We start from the raw sequence: 25444 nt of genomic DNA, 5'->3' as shown, positions 1-25444 counted from the left end.
AACTTATCAGAGAAAGCTGTAGCATAAATTGGCAAAAATACAGATGTTTTAAACTAGCCTGTTCCACCATTTCTTCCCAAAAACATGCACAATGCCTGAGTACATCCTTTCAGTCAGGGCAGAGCCTAACTATTCCATGTGGTGCCCACACCAAAATATACTGTATACATACCAAAATATATCACATACATTCCAAAATATACYACTTACACCCAAAATATACCATAACATACCAACATATACCACATACACACAAAAATATATTGTATAAACACCAAAATACACTGTATGCACACAAAAATATACTGTGTAAACACCAAAACAGACCACACATGCACAAAAATATAACACATACATACCAAAATGCACATCGCTTCACATTTGAAACTGTGAACCAGGGTCAGTGGGACAAACTCCAGGCCCAGGTATGTCACAGCACAGCAAAACTTCAGGTGATCCATTAACAGAAGATTTGGGAGATTGGAATCACTTGCCTAAAGCATTTCTTATCTCATCTTAATGACATTTTTAAAGCAGCTATGTCTAAATTCCTCTTAAAAAATTCTCTTGAATATCAGTGCTCCTGCAGCTCCTGGCACCGACCCTTTGGTTATGGTGGTAAATTGAGAGTGTTTAAATCATTTCAAATTTACCCTATTAAGTGAATTTAAACTGGAAGTTGGCCAGATATCTCTGGAGCAGTGATGTGGAGCAGAGCGCGCAGGCGAGAGGAGCTCTGCTGTTCAGAGTGCTTTAGGAAAAGATAAGTCTTCCAATAAAAGCCCGAAAATCTTCATCAACTTTTAAAATTACTTGGAAGTAGAGCCTGAAATGGGTCGTCTCTGCTCCACTATGCCTCCCACAGCATATGCCAACACTCTGCCCAGCACAGGCAACAGCAGCACGAACATCAGTTCTTAAAACTGGTCTGTGGAGAGGTAGGGTATTAAAGGTGTTGATTACTGCGCTAGAAAAAGCTGTAGCTATTTCATTTGCTTTAAAATGGGTTTTAAAATGAAATCAGCAGATACYGAAACTGAAAAGAGAGGGAAAGTAATTTAGACAAAAATGCATCTGTTCCTGTGGTTGGCCTCTTACAAACACACTGCAAAAACCATCTCAAGTCTGGACTTCCCTCAGCTGCAAATCCTATCAGCAAATGCTGAACCATAAACTTGAGTTTTCTAGTGTGTGGACTTCACAAAAAAAGCTAATATAACGCTGTGCTTAATACCTGTGAGCTACTGAAGTAGCAACAAAATAATGAATATATACTGTACTGCAAGCCCACTCAATGCCTTGGTCTCAGGATTTCCTACTGCTTCATAATTTAAGACTTCCTTAAGCTTTAAGGAGTAATTCTAAATTGTGACCCAAAGCTAACAGAAAACTACAGCCTAGTAATCATCGGATCTCAGAAATRTTGTCAATTCTCCCCATGAGATAGAAATAAACGCATGAAACCTGTATTTTCCTCCAACAGCTATTTAAAGAATTTTTTCTGTAAAACTTGTGTGTGTGTGTATATATATACACACACAAAAACCCAGACTGAGGATTACTACGTTGAAAGACAAGCTTTTGATGCRAACTAATTACATTCACGTTTTCTGCCGCTGAACAGAACACGAGTTATTTATCCACTCCTGGATAAAACACAGGAAGCACCTGAAAAACGTTGGCTCAGTAAAGCCAGCAAATCTCCCAAACAAGTTTGGGCAATCGAAGGCCGGAGTCGGGTTTCCCATCCATCATGTCAGGAGCAGSGGGTTGTTTTTCCAAGGATGGCCAGCCTGACCTACAGCCAGGGCTGCATTGTTGGTGCCAGCGGGGGAAGGCTCCGGAGCAGGAGAGGACTGCTGCTTCCTGAGAAATCACTCCTGAACACAATGGGGCTCGGGGAGACAATGGTGTCTACGGCCCCTTTTGATGTTTGGAGTTTTTCTAATCTCTTCAGGTTAGATTAAGAGAGAGGCAGCCAGGGTCGGCAAAGGTCAGCGAGATGAGGTTTATTTTTACAGAAACCTTTCCCTTCCATCCAAGACGTCTCAAGCTACTCAGTCACTTGCTATGAAGTTATTTTGCATTACACAGAATTTATGATTCCTTAYGGCTTACACACACCACAGTTTACTCTCGACTCAGTTTGCTGTTGCGAAGACCCCCCAAAGCTCAGCAGCTTTAAATCCTTAATTGGCTCTTTCTTTGTCTTTCTGCCCTTCATGGCTTCCCCTCCCTCCTCTTTCTTTTTTTTTTTAATAGAACAGAAGTAACTATTGTCATATCATGCTTTTAGATTTGTTGAATTGGTACGGCATTAGGTTTATTTTCATAAAATGCATCACACAGTCTATCTGAGCCATAAAAGATCAATGTATGAAATCCAGTTAAATCAAACTCTTCCATTACCCCAATGCTTTGCTCCTGAAAAGGAACAAGAATATTTCAAGAAATAACAGGAGAATGAAAATAAGAATGTATGGATAACAAGTATCTCTATTCCCACAGAGATTTATGGAAATTTAAGATATATATACTCTGGACTTTTCCCATTATGAGACTGAAGCTTTCGCAGCAAGTTTCTCTCTTGTACTTTTGGAGTATTTATGTTCTGACTTGTAAAATAAGTTACATGTAATCTGATAGTAAGGCACAACGATTTTTTTATATTCCAGATTTCCCAGAGGTGAAAATCGCTTTGGGACTGGACCAGGTTGTGGGCAAAGAAAGCTCATAACTCACCTCTGCCTTTCAATGGTTTCAGAGGTGGGGCAACAAATGAACATGTCGGCAAACAGCAATTTTTTTTGGCACTGCCACATCACTGAGAGCCATTGATGATCCTAATCTTCTGGACATTCCCAGAGGTAGAGAAGAAAGCTCAGAAGGTACAGCCTGACRTGGGAACACCCAGAGAGAGCCCACAGTGGGCACCCTCAGAGATATGAACAACCCAAGTTGCTCTCCTACCCACCTTGTTCCACAAACAATCCACACAAAGGAGTTCACCTTTCTGCTGCTCTGTTCCCATCATTTTTTTCTGTAATATTTCAATAGGTATGAATAAAGTGCAAACATGTCTTAGACGTGCTATATTTGCATATCAAATTTTAAGCCAATATTGCTTGCACACAGTTTATCTGGCAGGAAAAAGAACAAGTTTCTGAAACACCTTCAATTAAGTAGCACCTTCAGGCACASAATTAACCCTTACACTGACTGACTAAAGCCCAGACTGGACAGTCCCACCTCTGCCTCCAGGAACAAGGCAGCAGGTKACACTGCCTTGTAATAACCTCCTGCAATGTTTTAAACTCCCCTGATTTCTGTCTTGCTTCTCTTCATCTAATAATTTGATTCATTGTTGACTTTCATCTCTGTTATTAATTCATCAGATGACTGATTGATTCAAGTACAGCTTTAATCTGATGATTGTCTCGCTCAACTTCAGCAACAGCTTTACTTAGGATTCCAAATTATTTTGTTTCTTTATTGCTCCCTGATAAAATCCGTGCAGAAGCGTGAAAAACCATTTTTCTCTTAAAACTACTATGTTACCCCTGTAGACAGGCAAAGATAACCTTACAAAATAAAYATGCCAGCCACTTCATTCCACTTCCAAATCTGTATGCGTGTCCTTCATACTTCAGATTAAATATCTCAAACCACTCAGATTAAATATGTTGATAACTTTTTAAAAGAACACTATGCTGCAACAGAATAKATTTCTTTCACGTAAATACCACATCTAAAACCATTTCAGAATAAAGAGATGATGGACTACTGAATACATGTCTGACACTTCTATTCTGCACGTGGCCTGAGAACACTCTCCACGTCCAACATCTTCCAGTGCTCCAATTCAGGMGGCAGGTTACACTCAGCTCTGAGTATAAATAAAGATTTAAAATCTATCGCACCATGTCATGCTGTGGGTTGTTACAGCCTCGCTGTATCCTTTAAATTGTCTGGGTTTTGACAGATGTTGAGCCAAGCTATGCCTGGGAAGAGTACTCAGGGCCAGAGGTTCTGCACTGCAGATGGATGGTGGGTCCTGAGGTCCATACATGCTGTACTCTACTCTGTGCCTGCCCACCTGACCTCTGTGGCAGCACAAGTGCWCTATTCCTGGGCAAAACTTGGGAGGAGACCACAATATATGCAAAAGTTGGTCATTTTTTCCCATCATACTTTGTAGGTCACAAGGAAGGGGCCTGTATGAGAGAARAGAAGGAGATGAGATGCTCTAGAGCAGGTCAGGAAGTGTCCTCGGTTCTGAATATCCTAAACACAGCAATGGGTTTGCTCAATCCATGGTCTTGTTGCACTGGAGGAAGGGAAAAATGCTGGGCAGAAATTTCTGACACTCAATAAATTAGAAATTCAACAGCAGAGGAAAAAGTTAAATTTGCTGCAGGTATCTTCCAAGACCACATTTAGAAGTTATCTCAGAACGTTTTATCCTATATTTAGCAACAACTGCAGCAAGGTAAAATTGAACTCAGCRAGTGCACCAGCAGCATCACTGGGTAATGGAACAGCACTTACATAAATGACTAAGTTACAGCACACTGACTGATTTAAAACTAATTATGTGGATGCTGTTAAGTATTACGTGAGCAAATAGTACTTCAAGTTTTGCAACAAACTGCAGCAACTTTCCAATCCTCTGCCCAGCCATGGTGAAAGAACTGTACCCATAACCACAGAGTGGCTGCCAGCCATCCCATCTGGAAATGCCTGCACACAGCAAGGAACAAGAAGCTCCGTGTGACTGCTGCCTTAGCTTGGGTATTAGTGTTGGTAAAATAATGTATSCCACATTGCAGTGAGGAAAAGTTAACTTTTTGTTTGGTTGGCTCCTCTCCTTACAACATTTTACAAATACACGCTGAAGACTCAACTACATTGACACATCTAAAACACATCAGACATTCACTTCCCGTGGTTTAAACCAGAAAAATGAGCAGACACACACTGCAAAGATCAACAAGCAGACCCTGCTGGAAAAAGGGTCAAAGATAAATCAATTCAGAAACTAACCATTCTCCAGCCATGAAAAAAATAAAGAAAAAATAAATCAGAAAGATCTACAGACTGAGAACAAGCATTTCACAGTGCTGAAGCCCTCTGAGCCACAGGACGTGCACCTCCAGGGTTTGATAACAAGACACATAACACTTCCAATTTTTTGGTTTCTTCCCACTCTCCTCACCCCCACACCGCATATAACTATTTTTGCTAACACTATAAAGTTCAAGAGACTGCACATACATATTTATATTGTTTCCCATTAGACCCACTGAGCGTAATTTGGAAGAAAAAAGCTCGCAAAGTCTTTTCTTATAACCAACCTGAAAATGAGAASATAGATAAACAAGGCGCTCGCAATCCAACTGTCACACAAAATTATCTTCTGAGTTCAAATTGCTCCTTTTTGGTTTTTAAAATGCAAGATGAAATTATTTCAGGCAGTCACCAAAAACCCCTCCGCATTTTTGCGCTGCCCAGCTGCCCTCCCCTGGAATCCAACCAGGAGATGATTTTCTTGAGTGGGAGGCAGAAAAGCAATATCCAATTTATATTAAACAAACAAAAAGGCTGCTGTAAAAATAAGGAGGCTTGACCCRGGCCTGGGCCACAAGGTCGAGCCGGATCAATGCCTTTTTAGTTTTAAACTGAAGGCATTCTAATAATTTGGGGTAAATGAAACCAAGCACTGGATTTGGCAGATTCTTGTTATTGCTGAAATGCTCACACAARTCTAGATGTGCCCTCACCCAGTCTTGAAGGGTTTATATATGTACATTTCTCAAAGGTTCTCTTAAGTAAATGACAGCTCAGGAACACTCCTCTGCAGTCCCAGCAGACAAGGCTCCCTTATCCTCACATTAAACCAAATTCTGACAGCATTAAAAGTCTGTACCATAAAATTTGAAAGCTCTTAATGAATGATGTACAAGCCAGGATGATTTGTGGCATCGCTGAACTTAAATAAATTGGTACAGGTCACATCAAGGAGGCTTCCTTACCTTATTTCCCCTATCATTAAGCTGTTTTTTCTCCAACTGGATTTCACAGAGTGAGGATACAGGTGGGTTAATTGTCATACTGAAATTCTGGCATTTTATTCCATTATTCAGAAATTAATGAATTCCAAACTGGGATTTTTTAGCAAGAATACTCCATTTTGCTAGTATAACAAGCCAGAAAATCTTTAAATTAGTTTCTCTTGACTCACTGACAGAACAGGCATGAAAGGGGGGAATGATTCACCTCCTGCAGAAGTAAGGGAAGAACGAAAGGAGGAAGGAATGAGTTTTTTGGTAACCTCACCCTAGAGAACACAACAAAAAGGTTCAGAGATGCTGGAATTRCTCCTGAAATGAGCAGGGAATGACTGTCAGCAGCAGCAGGATGGGGACACAAGCTATGCCAGGCGAGGGCTGGACGGGAGCTCCCTTCCCAAAGGTGCAGAGCACAGCCACGTGAAAAACTATCCAAACACTTTTCAGAGTTTAATGCAGCTGTATTTTCAGAGCTATTGAGCCTGACAGATGTGAAATAAAAATGCTATTGTATCAGGATAATTGATCTTCAAAATAGCCTGAGTAATCAGAATAAACACCAATTCCTGACAAACACCTGACAGCTTCTGTAAGGACAGGTTTGGGGAACAGCTGGGGGAGGTTTTGTGCTTTGTTTTGTTTTGCTGGGGTATTTTTTTGTTTTGTTTTGGGGACATTTTAAAGAAAAAATCATTCTTTCCTATCTTTCTGTCCTAGCTCAGCATCAAGAGAAATTAATTTGAGGGTGAAGWGCTAACCTGTTGCATTATTGCCCAGACCCCAAGCTGGTTCCTGCCTCCCCAGTCTCTCAGTGGCATTTGCTTAACTCTGAGAGGATGCAGAAACGAAACGTTGAAATCAGAGAACAAAGTGTAATAAACACTCTGGAAAGGAGATATGATAATATATACTGTGATTGGGAAAAAAAAAAGGAGGAAATTTGGAAATTGAGTGAATGCAACGAACTGGATTGGGACGAAATGAGGTGGAGTGAAAAGGACTGAAACTTGCCAAAATTATACTCATTGAATACGACCAGGAGATGATTTTCATGAGTGGGAGGCATAAAAGCGGGGGTGAGGAGAGTGGGAAAAACAAAAAAATTGSAGGTGTTATCCCTGTGGTGTCACATGCAGAAGACGATGCCTTTTCCCTCCTGTACCCTCTCTTACTGAAGAAGGAAAGACTGCTGCTCATGGCATTTCAGCGTTCAGCTGTTAAAACCACACACGCTCCTTTTAAAACGTGTTGGGTCAGATYCATTCCTCTCCCGTCCTTGCCCTTGATTTATCTCTTTATTACAAAAGGCTTCTCAGCTCTCAGGAACAGCAGCAAACCAGCAGCATCAGCCAGGTTACAACACTACAAGGCTTTAGCAGATCCACTCCTCAAATCAACTGTGAACAAGCAAACGCAAGTGTCAGCTCCTTTCAAGGTCACTCGAGAGGCTCTCCCCCGAACAACTAACTTTAATAAGGAGATGCATGACTTCAAAAGCAGAACCTGGGAAGCCTTGAATTCCATTTTTTTCCCCTTGGCTTAGCTTTTTGTAAATAAAAAACTAAACATGATTCGTATAAGCTTGTCCCTCCAAAAGTTACAAGACTGGAAAATACTGTAAGATTTATTTAAAGTGGAGGTACTTATAAAATGTCACCGTTTTCCTGTTCAAAATGAGTAATCATTTTGATTAACCTTTGATTTAAATGATTATACACCACAGCAAAGCAGAAACACACATAAAATTACACTCCAAAGAAACTCTCAAAGTGCAGATCACATAAGAAAACAGTTATGTTCGAATGGTTAGAGAATTTATTCACCATGTACACAATATTCAAACCAAAAGCTGACTCCACACACTCCCACCACATGTACATTCATACCCAGGAATCACARTCTAAACTGAATCCTGCAGCCAACATGAGATTGCTTCCAGAAGAAACACCAAAAATTCCAAATAATACCAAATAATAAGGGAAGTTACAGAATAAACTCCTAATTATCATCTCAGCAAAGACTCCCAGTACCTTCTGTAAGGAATTTTAATCCAGGTGGGAAATCAGTGCTACCCCTTTAGTAATATATAAAAAGGCCTAAAACAGCACAAAACCAGAAACAAAATATAGTATCTCACTTTGAGTAAATATGTATGAATTCCCAACCCCACAACAGAATTCAAAACAGAGGAAGAAAAACAGGATACCAAATGTAAATTAAACAAAGATGAAAGCTTTTCTGAAAAATAAAAATACACGGTGAAAAATTAAAGAATATTAAGATGTCATCTGAAAGGGCCAATTTGTAGAGAGAATGACCACTAAGGTCAGCATGGAAAAGACTCTCAAAAGCTTCATATCCACAAACATGGGGATCWGTCCCCTTCAGAAGCTCTGCTTCATCACCAGCCTGCAGGACTGGCTGCAGACACCCTCCAGCCCACCAGACTCCACTGCACCAGCTGCAAACAAGGAGCTTTTAAGATACCCATTCCCAAACTTTTAAACTATTACTTCAATGTCATGTTTCCTAATCCAGAAGGCTCTGAACCAATAACTCTCTTCTTGACACACTGAATCAAAAGGGCTCTAGCCTTTGTCATCACCTGGGTCTAACCAATGCAAAGCTTTTAAAATACTCAGGAATCCCTTAGATTATTCAAGTAGAGCTTTGTTTCACACTGATGCTCCTTCTCTCCACAAACACTAGTCTCACAATGGAGAACAAACTAAAAATAYTGTACACTGAAAAAACCCATTTCCTTTGGTTTTATTTAACTAAATTACAAGCCATGGCCAATGCAGAATAAGCATTCATAGAATAATGGAATTATGGAATAGCTTTGGCTTGGAAGGGGTTTTCAAAGGGACATCTTCCACCAGAGCAGGTTGCTTAAAGCCCTATCCCACCTGGCCTTGAACACTTCCAGGGATMCACAGCTCCTCTGGGCAACACCCAGACTTGCAGCTGAGTTTGGAGCATCCAACCTCATGGAGCAATAACCCCACCATGGACACCAGAAAGGGCCAACTACAAACAAAGGCATTTGCACTGGCATTGCAGGCTCCTCCAAAGCCTCAAAATTAGGCTCTGCCTGTATTTTACTCTCCAGGGAAATATTATTCCAATTAGAGCCAAGAAAGCACCAAGCAATTTATCAGGGCAAACAAGATGTCACACGCTAGGCTGTTGAAAAGCATCACATACATTCTCCCTTAAAAAGAGGATTTTTCTGGAATTGTGACACTCAATGAAAAGTCAACAAAAACGTACCTGTGGCAGATGCTAACTGAAAATGTGCATCCTGAAGCAGGAACTTGAGCACCAGAACAAGTCCCTGGTACTAAAAGGGCACAATTCCCAATACCCAAATCCCATGGCACTAAAGCACAGGTGGAGCTGTGCACCAAGGTGTRCTTGCAAAACTGATAGTCAGCACATACAATTGAGACCACGAGAGAATTTGGAGGTGAATTTTCAATTCTAATCAGATCTGAGATCACTACCAAGGGTTCTCGTCATACTTATAGCAGGCATGACATGGTTTGCTATTATATATTCATATGGTTCCATTCAGAACAACCTTGTTTCATTACAACAGATTCCACTGTGCTTCACAGTCCTGCTTCATTTCTTCCAAGGCAAATTCTTCAGGAGATTAACCTGACACATTTACTCCCCTGATAMTAGATCCTGTCTTTTCTGATATCATTACCAATTTCAAGCACATAGCAAGAAATAGGCTTAAAATTTTTTAAAAGTAGTGACTTGAAAGCTTTCTTGTTCCCATTTTCTTGGTACAACACATTTCACTTTACATGTAATGTTGCAAAATTCAGCTCRAGTAAATATAAAATAAATTATTGAGCTTCTAACCAAATCCTTMCAGTCCTAAAAATCCTCTTCACTGAACTTAAAGTGCTCCAGTGCTAAAGTGCTCTAACTGTGAGTTCAGACTTTAAGGAGCTTGAAGCAGCAATTGTCCTTTTCTTGGAGTTCAATGTATTATTCTCATGTTTCATATGCACAAAAGACATTATTGAAGATAAACTGTGCAACTGGTAATTGAAATTATAGTTGCAGCATCTATTAYGGTAACATCGACCGTGCCACATCTCCAACACACTGGGAATGAAAAGGCTTTTGCGTATGAAGCACCACTCTGGATACCCACTGGAGCAAAAATGCAATAAGAAAGGGAATGAAATACATTTACACATCATAAAATTTCCTAAAATTACTTGAATTGTCATTACTAGACTTTTACCTTCTGGACAGATGAAATAAGAAAACCCCCAGTATAATTCTGGGAGATGTGTCTGAGGAAAGTACAGCTTTTTCTAAAACTTGAAAAGCTCACAGCAAAGAAACCTGTTCAAACCTCAATTTGCTTCTGAAAATACTGATGAACATAATATCTGCCCACCTAAAAAGCAGAAACCTTCATGATCTTTGGAAGAATTCTTTGAAAGTACCTTCCTCCCAAAATTGCAAAAATCACCAAACATTTCTGAGATTTCAAAAGAGAATTTTTTATAAAATAAGACGTAGATAAAATGATACTGCCTTTGAAATCCAAGTAACCATTAAGTGATTACAGTATCAACAAAGCTCTAATAAAAGGGCCACCAACTGAAAGACTACAGTTTAAGCATACTCCTGAGCTTATTCCAGCTAGCATTCCAGCCCTTTATACATTTCTTCTAAATCAACAACTTTTTACAAGACTGTAAAATTTGCCTATGATTATCACATCAGGAAACAAAAGCTCTTCCAGTATTTTAGCTGATTAACACTGCAACTGCTACTTTATGTGATGTTAAAAAAAGAAAAACCACCCAGAGATTGCACCCTGTCTGGTTGGGGTAACCATTTTTTTTTTTTTGAGATAATCTGAAGTCCTCTGTGTGGAAATAACAGCACAGACTATTTTAGAGCAAGAGGCAATTAGAAAGACAGAAATGAAGATCAACTTCCTATTTCTAGAGTGCTTCATACTGTATATGAAGATGATCTCTAAGGCACATGACAAACCTGGCTGCATCATCTGTCCAAATCTGGTGTGTTAAGTAAAATGGCTTGCAAAAGGAAAGCAGGAAAGATGTTTATCTATATATATAAAAAACACTTTCCATTTTTATACCATTACAGAAGTGCTGCTTTAATCACCAAGAACGAGTATTTGTTTCCTCTCCCGTAACTTGGTACTTCCAGTTCTGGCACCTTCTAACTGGGATCAGGACTAAAGGAATAACTCTTTAAAATCTGACTACAACTCCAATGAGTTAAAGGAATGGATCAGAGACTGGTTATTCATGGTGCTRCTGYATTCAGATGCAGCTTACTAAATATTTAAGATACATAAMGATAAACATGCAGGACTGTAAATCACTACAAACCAAAATAAYAGGTGATTTTAAGGTCCCTTCCAACCCAAACCATATGATCCCATTTCTGCAAATGCCTCCTGGAAAAAGACACACTATGTGCTTCATTAGTTTTCTAATGAGCAATGTTCAGGGGTTTTATTATTATTAATTGCATATAAATTATCATGATTTTTGTATCCCTGGGAAAGTATTTAGCCATTCACCTCTCAGAGGAACAATGCTGAACAAAGGCAATGCATGCAAGGCACATAAGAACAATGCAGAACACAGAAATTTATGCATGCCATTTAAAAGGCATGGCATTAAAAAAAATCAAAACTATGTCATAAATCTTTAATTATAAGGAAAAAAAAGCCAACTAATKTTTGCCAAGTCCTTGATAATATTTAAGCAAGAGTACTGCCTACTTCAGGAGTGCAAAATCTTCTTAGCTCACTTATCTSCATGTATCCTCAACCTCCTCTGAAGTGTTCTGCTGCAAAATTCATTGTATCCGAGATCTGCTAATCATCATCAGGAAACTCTGTTATGCATCTTAAGGACCTACTTTAGGCTCTCAAGAGGAAAAATAAACACGTTTTATTAGCTGCTTTTGGAAAATACTGATTTGTATTTATTTAGAAACCTTTTCAAGTTGCACCACTGTTAAATTAAATATTTATGGCATGATTTTCCAAAGAGTTTAACACCTGTTAAGAGTTTAACATGCTGACTTCAACGGCAGTTCCAAAGACCCAACGTTTCTGCAAACCCTGGAAGTGACAAGGCTGGGATGTGGAGAAGCAGCTTGAGCATGGATGTTTTACTGCTGAGCTCTGAAAAGCAACCAGGATCCTGCCCAGCCTCTACTTCCCACCAAGCACTGCCTTTCAGACAACTGAATTGGTTCCATTTCACTACAAATACCAGAAATATGACTCATTAATACCTGTTAATTGCAAATAAAGCATAAGCTAGATGCTGTTAAGTTAATCCTCAATGCATCTTTTCCCTGTAGTTTACCAGTGGGAAACTTATGGGCAACTTACAGCAGAGATTAAAATCCCCAGTGAGTCAACAGCTGGAAAGCAAAGCTTTTGGTACTGAGAATGAAATACTGAACGAGGACAAAGCCAAAAATGCAGAATGAAGGAGAAAACATGTCTGATATACTGTAAAAACCTGTATCTGGTGACAGAGGGGCCAGTGGCTTTGACATTTGGCTTCTCAGCCCAAAGAGAAGCCTGTGCCTCTGGCCTTGCTGTCAAATGAAGTTAAAATACAGGTTTAGGTTTTGCCATCCTTRTTTTCCTCAGCTTCTGAGAGATTTGCATTTACTCTCTTTCCCAGCATCATGTTTTCAGGTATCCCATGTATCGGGTTCTTTCACAAACAGATGTTTTCTCACACCTTGTAGGTGGCTGCCCTCCTGCCCTCCCCGGTCCTTTACCCAGTTGCAACACATGCCTAAATCACAACTACAGTGCAAAGACATCATTTCATATTTCAGAATTAAATACCAGGATTTCCTTGGGGTGTTAGGCTTATAATTCTGTCAGTAAAGAAATAAATAGGCAGTAAATAAATAAATAACATCTAAGTAAGAACCTACTATATGTCAAAATGATTCAAACGATGATCCAACGTGACTTCATAAACTGAAGACAGATAAAATAGTTGAATATTGCAGATTGGACACATCAATCTCCTTATATACATTTTACAGCACACTACAAATCTGCCCAGCAAGTTGAGTATTTCACTCATTAAAACAGGAGCTTTCATCACACTATAAAACATTTTCAAAYGCAGACCAGAAAACCGACAAGCATATTTACTGTAAAGCTTTGTATTTGTGTCATCAATTAACAACAAAAGTTTGGAATAAAACTAAAATAAAAGCTAATCAAAGCAGCTAGCTGTCAAAACAGATGGGAACTATAGTTTTCAAATCAAGCAAAAAGGCAAAGCTTTCGAATGTTTAGTGTTGCATCAGCTCATACAGACAATTTAAAGGAAGGATAGCAAATGTCAGGATTTTATGAAGAAACGGTGTCCCTGACTGAAAGATTCACATTTATGGATTTCCATTGATTTTGTGGGGTTTTTGGCTTCAGGATGATTAACTCACACCAAAGCAGACCTCTGAAAYGTGAACTATAAATAAGGTGTCGCCATGACACTGCAGGCAAAATAAATAAAAACAGAGCCCCGACATTATTTTAGCCTCAAACGAATGTTTCAGTCCCTACATTGTCTGGCTCAGAAAGATACATAGACAGTCTCACAGACAGAGATATAAATGAACAATTGCAGTACCTTTTTCCCACACTGTTTACAGGGTTGGCTATATTCCTACTGGCAATAGATTTTCTTCTTGACAGCTTCTTGGTGTTGGTGCTGTCATCAGTGCTGTCATCCTCTTTCTTTGGTGTGTTACTTCCTTTGCTGTTCAGGTCCCTTAGCACATTATAATTAATTTTACTCGAGATTTTCTTCTGTTCTAACATCTTTTCAATTGCCTCTCCTGCTGTGCTGGCTTGAATTGGCTCCCGCTTCTTTGCAGATTTCTTTGGCTTAATTAAAATATAAAATTAGTGATGTAGATACAAACAAAGTTTCCATGAAGCAGAGGGACAAGCTGGAGTGCAGCAGTCCTGGCTCAGGTGCTGCTGATGTGGGAGATGCAGGTGATGTGCCCAGGCTAAGCCAGTGCTCCACCTCCTGCCACTCAGTGGGATCCAAGGGTCTCTTTTCTCCCAAGAGGTGYGTGTTTGCTTTTTTGCCAAATGCCCAGAGAGTTTATTATAAATTCTTTATTTACTTATTATCTGCAATGCTGCCAGAGAAGAAGGATGGGCCATTTCTAACACATGAAAAAAAAAGGGGGAGTGAACTCCTGTTAGAGGGACCTCACAGCATCACCCAGCACAGAAATAAAGAACTTCCCCTGCTAAAACTGCCTTTTAAAGTGAAAGTGAAGCTGGGTCATGACTCCCCAAAGCACTGACAACTCCCTGTCCAAACTCCAGCCGTGTTTTATAGCGAGTGGGAAAAGCCTCTCCCCAACTCCTCCTCCACACTCAAAAAGGCCAAGAGCACGAGCAGCAGCTCCCCAAACACAGACTGGCATTAGGCAGGAAGCAGCAGGGACAGGCACAGCAGGGACAGGCACAGCAGGGACAGGCACAGGAGCCACCTGCACTGCCTCTCCCAGGCATGGGCTGTGATGCTGTGCAGAGCCAGACAAGCAGGAACGACACCGGAGAACATTTCCAGCCATGTCCCCTGCCTGGGTAGGTACAAAAAAAAAACCCCAACCCAGAACCTCTGTTTCTCATTTGGTATTTTCCTTTTCAAAGGAAGGTTTTAACACCAAGCTCTGCAGGAGATTTATTTTTTAATGGATAATAGCCCCTCTGTTTACCTACATGGGTCAAGTGCTACCTTGAAATTGGAAAGCACCATATTAATCAAGTTCTACTCGAGCTGTCAGAAACAATAAAGGGTTAGAGAAAAACTCCTGTGTTATCCGAACAAAAAAGTGGGTGTTTGGGCTACTTGGTGGTGCCAATGAGTTATACAATTTTGAAAATTGCTGGTAGACTGCCACGACTGCATAAGCTCAGGATGAATGAGAAACTCTGAAGTATAAAACAGTGTTTCATTGTCTGGTTTTGTTTTTTATTGTTGAAATACCTAAGGGAAGCAGGAAACTCTGCCTTTYGCATTAGTCAGGAAAAAAGATAGAGGATATACACACGAAAAACTAACATGGGTTTTAGTTGCATGTGGAAGATTTGACTTGTCACTTGCTCAATTACACAAAATACTAATGCTGTAAATCGTGAMTATACGGCCAATTAGGCTGCTTTAAACTGCTAAACATGGAGACAGGACATGCCATTTGTTAACATAACTGTCGCATTCTTTATGAAAGGTAGAACAAAATACCCCTTCAAGTGACTGTAACAAGGATCTGTTCAGTTCTTCATAAAGAAATCATTATTGTAAGAGCAAAGAAAGCCACTGAAGTTATGGCAAGTACAAACAAATTCCCTACACACACGTTAAAAAAATTAGACATGTCTTAAAACCTGTATTTTAATAAGCAAGCAATTAGATCTGCAATCATAAATGCAAAGAGCTAGCTCTGACTTTGACATGCGGGATTTTCTCATAATAGCAATTTAAAATAGAAGTTTGGGCAACGAAGTGTTTTACACACCACCTAAAAAAATTTAGCCTTGAAATTCAGTAAGAGCTAGATGTACAGTAGCTTTTGCTTCTTTAGTGGTGACCTGTACCATTATGCCCATACATCCTACATGGAGCTGATCAGCAGATATAAGGAATTTGCAGGATATTTTCAAACACAAACAATTAACACGTAATTTAATACCTTGTGTTCCTTATAAATCCCGAGTTCTTTCTCTTTTGCTATTCTTGCTTCTTTTTCTGAAAGATGACAAAAGAGAAACCATCATGAAGATTACATAAGAYGGCCTATTTCAGCAGCACCAGCCAAAAGGAGAATTTCAGTCCTACATCCTTACCTTTTTGTTCCTTCAAATAATCTGCATTTTCTTTCATCCACAGCTCTGCTTTTATCTGAGCTTCTGTTTCATTAAGTATATACTAGAAGAGAAAACAAATTTATCTGCTTTCAAAAATCAAATTGAAAACCACAGAGCAAAACTGAGCAGAAAAACCACTAGCAAAGTCAATCCACACCCCATTTAAAAATATATATTAAAATAAAAGAAAACATAAGTGATATAAGACAATCAGAGAGCATTTCTAGCAACATCTGAAATTGGCACAAGCAACAACCTGTTTTCATAAAACAGTGCTTGGTTTCCAAAGTATGAGAGAGTGAGTGGCCAAAAACCATCGAGGACTCATTGTACGTGGTCTGTAATTAAMCAAAAATGATCCTGAGTTTATGATCTTTTTCAGATGATACAAGAGTTTATCATGACAACGTGGCTGTCTGCAAGTAATTCTGTGTGTCARTGGTGGTCTGTAATTCAAAACAGGACGGAAACCATTGCCCTGTGTGACCAAAACAAAAACATGTGTCTTCTGGGTAGGTTTCTGYGAAGCTTTACACAGAGTTATTGAGATTATTAGTTCAATGGCCACATCTGTGTGTAGGAAACCAGCTCAGATTGCTGGAGCTTCAGTCCTCTAGATTTCAGACAGATGGGCTCACTAACCACACCTAGACTTTTTGCAGTTAACTCCACCTACTCTTGGTAACATCTTTAGTGGGAATGGAGCTGTAAAATACATCTAGGACTATTCAGATGAATCACAGAAATACACAGGTAGCAATCACTTAACTGAAAATTACTTAAATGTAAAAATTAACCCAGTATTTCACACAACTACCAATGAAACAAAAGCTCTCTGCAGATGATGCTGTTTGGGAGGGAAGAAYTGCAGAATGGAGAAGACAAATAAGGTCATCCATCATGAACAAGACACTTCAGTTTTAAGCAGTGCACTAAAGAYTTGTAAAACTATCTTTAACTGCAAGAAAAGCAATGTGAGGTTTCTCCATTTTTGGGGTCTGGACATTCAAGATTTTCTCCAAAGATGTACATCTGGGGTTTCATAAGAAAAATAATTCCAGTCAAATGAAACTAATGCAGGGACGAGTCCTTCCTCTGAGGGCAAAGTAGGCGAGCGAATGGCTGTGYAAGTCCTGGTTTATCAGCCCAATATTTTCACTCTTTCATCTGCTTCTATTAAAAGTGGGCYATAATAGTAAAACCCACTTCTTCCTAGCTCATTTATTCATCCCTCTTAGGCTTTCAGAGACTTCATAATCTTGGACTTACAATATTACAGTCTATTGCCACAGAAATGAACATGAAGTCATAAAAGCAGAGTTATGACCTCATCACAAAGCCTAGGAAGAGCAGAAAATGTGCTTGTTCTTCCCCTGTGATKGTTTAAATTATGGACTGGCTATGGTGAAAACCCCATTCCATGTTTGCTCAGATCACACAGCCCTAATGCCCAGCACAGCAAATCCCACCTCACAGCTACGTTTTGGAAATCAGTAATTCCTCTGCAACCTCATCAGTGTCAGTGATTCTGTACCCCAAAATGAGTTTTTAGCATGGCATTATTTGTTCAAATGACTTTGCAAACCAGTGTGGTGGCTGGAGAGGGCATCAGGCTCAGAGTTCTGGACTGTGTGTCCAGGCTGTAGCATGTCCAAGCACTGACCAGCCATGTGGTCTCCAACAATCCCTTCTGCACAGCCACATCTGTACTGCTCAGCCAATATGTTAAAGGGTGTTTTTTGCTGCCACACAAATAAAAATGAATCCATAAAACACTGCAGGAATATTTGGAAGTACACGGGAGCCGCACATGCTGGTTTTACAGTTTGGTTTCCATGGCAGCCTCCTATGTTGAATCCACCTTAATTAAATAATGAATTTAGAACTCCACCAAACTTTTTAAAGTTCTCCTTTGGAATAAAAGACATTCTAAAACATAATTATTCCAGCATGTTAAAAGCAAGCAGCAGCAGCAGCCTCATAAATATATATATATAACTTGGGCAAGGAACACCAAATTCACAGGTTTGCAYRAACATTAGTTTARATTTCAGATCACTGAAATTGCTCARACCTCTCTATAGGAAGAGGCAGTTGCAGAGAGAGCATAAACCAGGCAAGAACCATTTTGTCTTTTTTCGTATTCAGACAACCAGGATAAGACACRTAGGAGAACAGGACACCTTACCCGATCTATTTCACTGTCATCAATTCCACTCAGATCTAATTCGCCATCTCCTGTATTCTCACCTACAGAAAAAAAACCACATTTTAATCAGCCATGTGTTTGTTGAAAATCTATTGCAACTTAAATCCTGCAGCAATGTAACACTCCAAGACTGTCCTTCAGAGATTTGCATCCTTGCACCTTCATCTGGGAGGTTTAATGTGGTCCTGAGTATTTTCAATATAGAACTTAATGCACACACAAATTCACCRCATTGGATTAATTTAAAATTTAGGAATCAGCATAGTCTTCATCAGTACTAAAAATCTGCCAGAGACTTTCAGTCGCCTTTTTTTACCCATTTTAATTTACAGCCACAAATGTTTAGCAGGACGCTGGGAAAAACATTTTAAAAAGATGACCAGTTTTCTTTCATCATAACATGAATTTCTCTGCCAGAGCCTATAGGTCAGTAATTTATCTCTAAATTATGACTTAGAAAAAAAATTCTGTTTTCAGGAAGCAGCACAGACCACTGCCGATAGTCACACCATGGCTTTGTTCTTGACTTTCTATAATTACAATTTCACTGTAATTTTGCTAGTTTGGTAGTTATTAAGACTTCTGAAAACAAATTTTTAAATATTCTGTCTATTAAAACGCATARCAGCACAGAACTGAGGCTTAATTTGGGATTGGCACAGTGTACAGCTGCAAAACCTGATTTTCTGCATCACATTAAAGAACTATAGTAATACACTATTAATGYAGTCCAGGTAGAGAAGAAACCAAATTATTTAACAGATTATGCTGGGGAATTAAGCAATCTTCTTGGTCATCTCCATTACATCTAATAAAGATCAAACAAGAGATGACCTAACCAGTTCACTTGCAGAAAAATAAAAACAAATTAAGTTTCAACAATCTGCAGTAACAAATTAAAACCAAAATGGTGCAGAACAGCTTGGCATCTTTACAGTTCCCACTCCCCAGTACTGGGGATGTGCCTCTCCACAAACCAAGATCTTTGAATGGTTTGATTCCCCAGCCTGATGCTCCTGAGCATTGCTGCACCAGTGGAGGGCAATGTCAGCAGCAGCTTTTGGATCCAACGGCAGGTCATGGCAACCAAATGGTGAAGTCAAGCAAAAGTTGAAATTATGAACATTCCCAGAAGATAAAATGATGATCTTGGCAAAAGTCAGGGGTTTAAATCATTTGCTACAAGTATATGAAATCACAGGGTTGGGAATCCAAYCTGCTGCTCAACTCAACAGATATTCCCTGGTATCAGCCACCAAGCACTTAAAAATGTCTTTTYAAAATCCACCTTAAACAACCAGCAGGAAGTTTTATACTTTCCACCCCAAGTTATAAGCAAAGTGGGCTTTAACCCCAAAAAAAATGTTCTGTCATGAGGAACAGCATAGAATCATAGCATGATTTGGGTTAAAAGGGACCTTAAAGATCATCTTGTTCCAACTCCTTGCCATGGGCAGGGACACCTWCCACCAGACCACRTTGCTCGACACCCCATCCAACCTGGCTTTGAACACTTCCAGGAATGGGGCATCACAGCTTCTCCAGGCAACCAGTGTCTCACCACTATCACAGTAAAGAATTTATTTTTAATACCCAATCTAAATCTTCTATCAGTTTAAAGCCATTCCCCATTGCCTTGTCACTCCAGGCMCTTGTAGAAGGTCCCTCTCCAGCTCTTTTGTAGCTCATTAAAGGTACTGAAAGGCTGGAGATGGGTTACCCCAAAGTCTTCTCTTCTCAGGCTGAATRATTTCAGTTTTCTCASCCCCTCCTCCTAGCAKAGGTGCTCCAGCCCTCTGTRACACTAGACTTYGATTGTTTTYGTGAGATTGTCTMACAAATGTAATATCAACTTTAYCAATTCARATAATCYRGCRCTAATTTGACCAAAAAGGCTTTAAAGAACATTTCTCACCGTTGTTACATYTAGAAATTAATTGMACATTAGTCCCAGGCACCAGATCTRCTTTACAACCTTTTTTCCCTAAAATACTTCAGAAGTGCAAAAGATTTCATAATAACTACATAACTGATCAGTACCTATGCTTTTCTTCTGGTCTGATTTTTGCACAGTGCAGTAAGAGCAGAACTTTCTGCACCAGTGCCAGCAGCTCCTCATGCAGGCACTCTGCCACCAACCAGGCAGGGATGCAGCCCCAGGACATGGCCAAGCTCTCCCTGGCTTAAGGATGGAGAAGAAAAGCAAGGTGACAAAATACATCCCAGGGGTTTGCTGSCTTTTTAATGCAACTGACTGAAGTTTTTTAGCAAAGAGAGGAGAGGAATCAACAACGGAGTGAAGGGTATCCTGCAAGGTAGCACTGCACATCTCTCCTGCTGGAACAGAGAGAGAAACTTCCAGTGAGCAAAATGGGTGAATTTTCAYCAAGGAAAGGAGTGAATACTGTAGTCCACTGTCTGAAACACCTTCCCAGGAGATGGYCCACCTGGATCCAGGGAAAGTTCCATCACATAAAATAAAACTGCACAACAGCAGAGTGCAAGGGGAGTCCATGTCAGGATAACCTGGCTCCTAGGTTGGAAGGAGTTCATACAAAAATGGGACTTGAACTGAGTCTCTCATATTCTGGGTAACACTTTAACCATCAATTCGTAGGACAGAGRAGATGATGGCCTTCTCCTTGATTGTATTATYTAYCTTTTGCTTCCTCAAGGATTTTTTKGGAAAAAAMCTCCAATTTTCAGTTTGRYTTACTTGCATGAACAAAGGATTTATTACTCTTCCACAACTAAACTGTCCACTGTCCGCACAAGCTTGGAATTAGGGACAAAGAAAAAAGGAATCGACCTCGAAAATCACTAGTAAGTTCTGAAAATCATGGGTTAGAAAACCAAAACTTGGAAGTGGTGACCGACCTATTCAACTCATTGCTCAACTTTACATAAAATTGATCCCAATATTTATTGCTGTAAAAACTGCCAAAGCATCTAYAGAATAATAAAAGTATCCCACTGAAATCAAGCTGCCACTGCTTTTCATCATTATACACCTTGCTCCTCCTATACCCTGCTGTATTTTTGGATCAGAGRTTTAAAATTTAATATGTCACAGTACAGTAGGTGCCTGTTCTCTTATACAGCCCTAACATGCCAGACTGAAAATGATGCAATTTCAGGCACCATGAACAATTTCGCTTGTCATTTTAAATATAACTTGTTACTGAATTAGGTGCCAGTTTTTCTCATTGGATCAATTAGCAACAGGGACAGAAAACTCATTCTCCAACTGTTAAATTGCAGAGAAGAATCCAGAAGCAAGTTACACGTAATAAGCATTTCTTAGACCCCATAACAGCAGCAGAGGGAGTAATTGCAGGATATCCCTCTGCCTGCAAATCTTCCTTTTTCCTGCCATGGCGATAGGCATTCATTAAATGGGTTTTTCAGAAGAGAAGGTGCTTTCAAATCCCTAGTTTAACACTTTCACTGAGAAAAAAAAATACATGTTTCATTACAGAATKCCAATTCAAAATAAAATGCATCCATTTTGGCATGAGAATTTCCATGGCAATCGTTTCCAACAGGASTACACCCTACCAGCCACAAATACCCGTCTGCCTAATGCTGCACGGATCCACTGCAGGGCACAGAAAGCAAACTTGTTGGTTTTTTATATACCAAAAAGATCTTCCCAGCTGCTGAACTTCTCAAAGCAATTTCTAAATTATCATGTTCTCTTTTAATAAAAGGGTCGAAATGAAATGTTCGACAAAATAAAAACACAGATGTGGCCAACATCTGGTCCAGCCTCTTAAAAGCTTATTTAAAAGCAGTAGCATCACGTGGCACAGCTCTGAGACACCACGGATTTCTTCTGTTAAGGAAAACAACCACTTTACTGCAGGGCACAGGCAAAAAAATAAGTTGGGCATTAAAAACAACAGCACTCCTCCCCTTCCCTTTAAATGAAGTTGTTAAATGAAAGGATCATCAGGAAGAGCTCAGAGCAAGGACCAGCCTATTCCATCCTCACCCAACATCTCTGTAGCAAGTGGAGGAGGACGGGCACTTCTGGAGCTTTCCATCAAGSAACTGAATCAGCTACATTCACACCACTTAAAACATCAATCACCCAGCCAGCTCCCCAAAAATTTAAAAGCAAACTCCCCCCAAAGCCCTCCCTTTACAGCCTTTTAATGTCTTTCCAACCAATTCCAGCAGACATGAGGGCTACAATCAGACACTGGGGATTAGGTTTGTAAACCTGTAGGATTATTTACTGTTCTTGTCATTACTAAATGCACACTAAACCCTCTTTTAACACACCCTCTCTCCCCCTCACCCTACCTCTGTGCAGCTAGTTAAAGGTACACATAGCACACTATTATGGGGATTTATTACAGAAGAATCATTCTACCTGATACAGTTTAAACCCCACATTTTTAAAAAACCACCACRTGAAGAAAGCGTTTTTCTGTTTCTGTTACAGGAGGCAGCACTATTTATTGCTCTGCTCAGATAAGAGGATTTCCTTACAGACAGAAATGGAGGCTGAACACTTCCCAGGAAATCCTCTGGAGCACATATAATAGAAGGCACTTGGTGCTCTGGTTCTATGCAGCAAATACTCCCTTCATCACATCRTTTCATAGCAGTCAGAGTTTAAACAAAGGACCCTTCCACCTATTCAGCACAACACCAGACAGTAAGCACTCCCAGTATTTAAGAAATACTTTGGGGCTAGAGCACAACAAAATGTGGAAAGAGTTGGGAGATGCATTTTCAGCTACAAAAATCCTTAAGGAACAAGCCAAATGACCTGAGCCTGGTGCAGCAGAAACAGTGGGGTTGATTGCTGCTCTCCAGGGAGGGATTAAATCCAATGGGAGCCACAGAAAGCTCCCACAGACCATCAGAGAGACCCAATGGGCAGAAGTGCTTTAGCACCACAAATTGATGAGCGATGCCGGTGCCGCTTTGGGCAGCTGCAATGAGTGCGAAGGGAAGGCAGTGGCTTAATGTCAAAAAAGCACTGCACAACCACGCCAGGATAGAATTGATTCGCTGATCAGAGGGGACACRAACCCATCTGGACAGGGAGATAACTGATTTAGCAAGGGGCATGAGGAGAACAGTCACGAAGGGTGGGTACCAGGGAGGGGAGCGGCGCAGGGCAGATTGTGGTGATGGCACTGTAGGGACCCGGCAGGCAAGAGAAAGGAACACAAAAATGCTGCTGCAGCAGCACAGGATGAAGCACAAGGATCGATGAATGTTCAAACGAACACACATCAAGGAGTGAACAAAGTCCGTGGGGCAGTATGAACAGAAAACACRGCGAGTTTCAATAACGCAGGGCAGGAGCCTCCCTCCGGAGCAGGCTGGGAGGTAATCCCGGCTGCTTTAAGCTGTTGCCAATGTCACTGCTCCAGCTAAGGCACCTCTTTGTGCAATCCCAGCCCGTCCTGCCATCCCACAGCATCCACCCTGCAGCTGCCAAGGGCTCCAGCTCCCCCCACTCACCTTCAGCAGCGTAATCATGTACTGTCATAGAAGAAGTATTCCACAAAAAAAAATATAAGGACAGAGCAAAATTAATTGCACTTACTGACAAAATAAGGTCACAAAACACATGACGTGTATGCTTATATTTAAGAGCAAATGTTTTTTTATTTTATTGTACCTGGAGCCACCTTGAAAACTACAGCCTACTCCTTCAGAGTGCCAGATTGACACCAGGATTTAGGTCTGATGGTGTGCGGAGCACACGAGGCCACGCACACAGCACAAAGATAAATKAAGTCTGTCACTTTATTATTTCCTTCTGCCAAGGCAAGGTTAAGGGGTCCTCTCGAGCCAAAGCCAAGTTTCCAGCCTGCTAGYTCCTCAGAGAAAGCAAACACATCACACCACACAGAGCGAGGCCCCGTCTTCCCAGAAACATTCATTCCGGCCGCCGGCGGATGGTGGGAAGCTCTGCCGGCCGGCGCCGCGCTGCCCGGCACTGCCAGGGCACACAGCCCTGCTCTGCTCAGTGCCCACGGCCAGCTCCTCTCATTGGACTGTAGGAAGTGTAGAGGGAAAGCCCAAAATGGTGTAAATCAAGGACAAAGAGAGAAAAGGAACAATTTAATAAAAAAAAGAAATTCTACATATTCCACTATTGCAGCTGTGCATGGTCAGTCTGCACAAGCTCATCAGCTATTTCCTCGCTCCTGTCTGCTGAAAACAAGACTTTCTCACAAAGCAAAGCAGAGTAAYAGCCAGAGCCAGCCCTGGCTGGTTTGCAGTCACTGCATTGGGCTCATCCCCACTGGTGCAGACAAGGTTTTCCTACAACACTGGGACTTGATGCGGTGCAGAACTAGAAACACATCTTTATGAAGTGCCTGCGTCCACCTYCTTGCTCTGAGACTCAAGCTCCAGGTGCTCTGTCTGTCCTGCCCAGCTGAGTGACACCCAACAGCCTTCCCCCATCAGACACCTTCCTACAGCAGCCACAGAACAATTACCCCGTCACAGGAACCGAATTTCAAATTTGCGTGGTTAATGATATATGGGAATAAATTATGAGAAAAGCTTTTCCTGCAGTCAATCACTCTCACAGAACTTTTATTAGAGAGTGAACATATTTTTCATGAATTAAATTTCAATTTCAAAAAAAATAATCACCTAACCACCAACCCTGCTGCTTTCCTGAGAGCATATCCATACTGAAACAAATGCTATTGTTTCACCTCGCAGTCCATGGAGGATATAACCAAACCACATCCTCATATTTTATATCCAGTTAGAGGTTATACCACTCATCTAACAGACATGGAAACTTGTTAACTTAATGCTTCAGAGAAACAGTTAATCTCTCCATTCTTTCCAGAAATTGTCCCTGCAGTATGTATTTTTTTGAAGCAGGTAATATGAAACCAGTCCAACAATAAACAAAACCTTTCTGATTTGAAAGAATTTTCTTTGAAAAGGTAAGCTCATGTTCATTGAACTACATAGCAACATAAAAAGCCCTTAAGAAAAAACCCTTTCAACCTCCCAAAATAAATACAGCTGAAAATTAGGCTTTTGAACTGAAGAACATCTTGACACTGTCCTCAAAACCAGCAGCAGATGYTCCTCTTCTGGAATAACGTTCATGCTCCCCCAACACCTTTGGAAAACAATGAAAAGAGCATGGTTTATGCAACCTACTTGTTGCAACCGTCCTTTTCTGAGCTCACAACGCTGCTGCCATGACTGAGTGCTCAGAGA

At 40.5% G+C, this 25444-nt stretch overlaps 1 protein-coding gene across 2 annotated transcripts in view; it reads right to left on the bottom strand.

Annotated features, from left to right (window-relative positions):
• Nucleotides 1–25444, bottom strand: part of BRF1 (BRF1 RNA polymerase III transcription initiation factor subunit) — a 171584-nt gene that overhangs the window by 30063 nt on the left and 116077 nt on the right. For both annotated transcript variants that reach the window (XM_057376599.1, XM_057376600.1), the window contains 4 exons: nucleotides 18203–18264; nucleotides 15994–16075; nucleotides 15840–15895; nucleotides 13757–14013 (listed from right to left, as the gene is read on the bottom strand). In XM_057376599.1, coding sequence (XP_057232582.1) covers nucleotides 13757–14013; nucleotides 15840–15895; nucleotides 15994–16075; nucleotides 18203–18264 — 457 coding nt within the window. The remainder of the gene's footprint in view (nucleotides 1–13756; nucleotides 14014–15839; nucleotides 15896–15993; nucleotides 16076–18202; nucleotides 18265–25444) is intronic.

The sequence above is a fragment of the Malurus melanocephalus genome, unplaced genomic scaffold (genome assembly GCF_030028575.1).
Source record: "Malurus melanocephalus ecotype Western Australia unplaced genomic scaffold, MMel_1.1 scaffold_283, whole genome shotgun sequence".
In the NCBI taxonomy this organism is placed as follows: domain Eukaryota; kingdom Metazoa; phylum Chordata; class Aves; order Passeriformes; family Maluridae; genus Malurus; species Malurus melanocephalus.
This window is presented reverse-complemented; position numbering and strand designations above follow the sequence as displayed.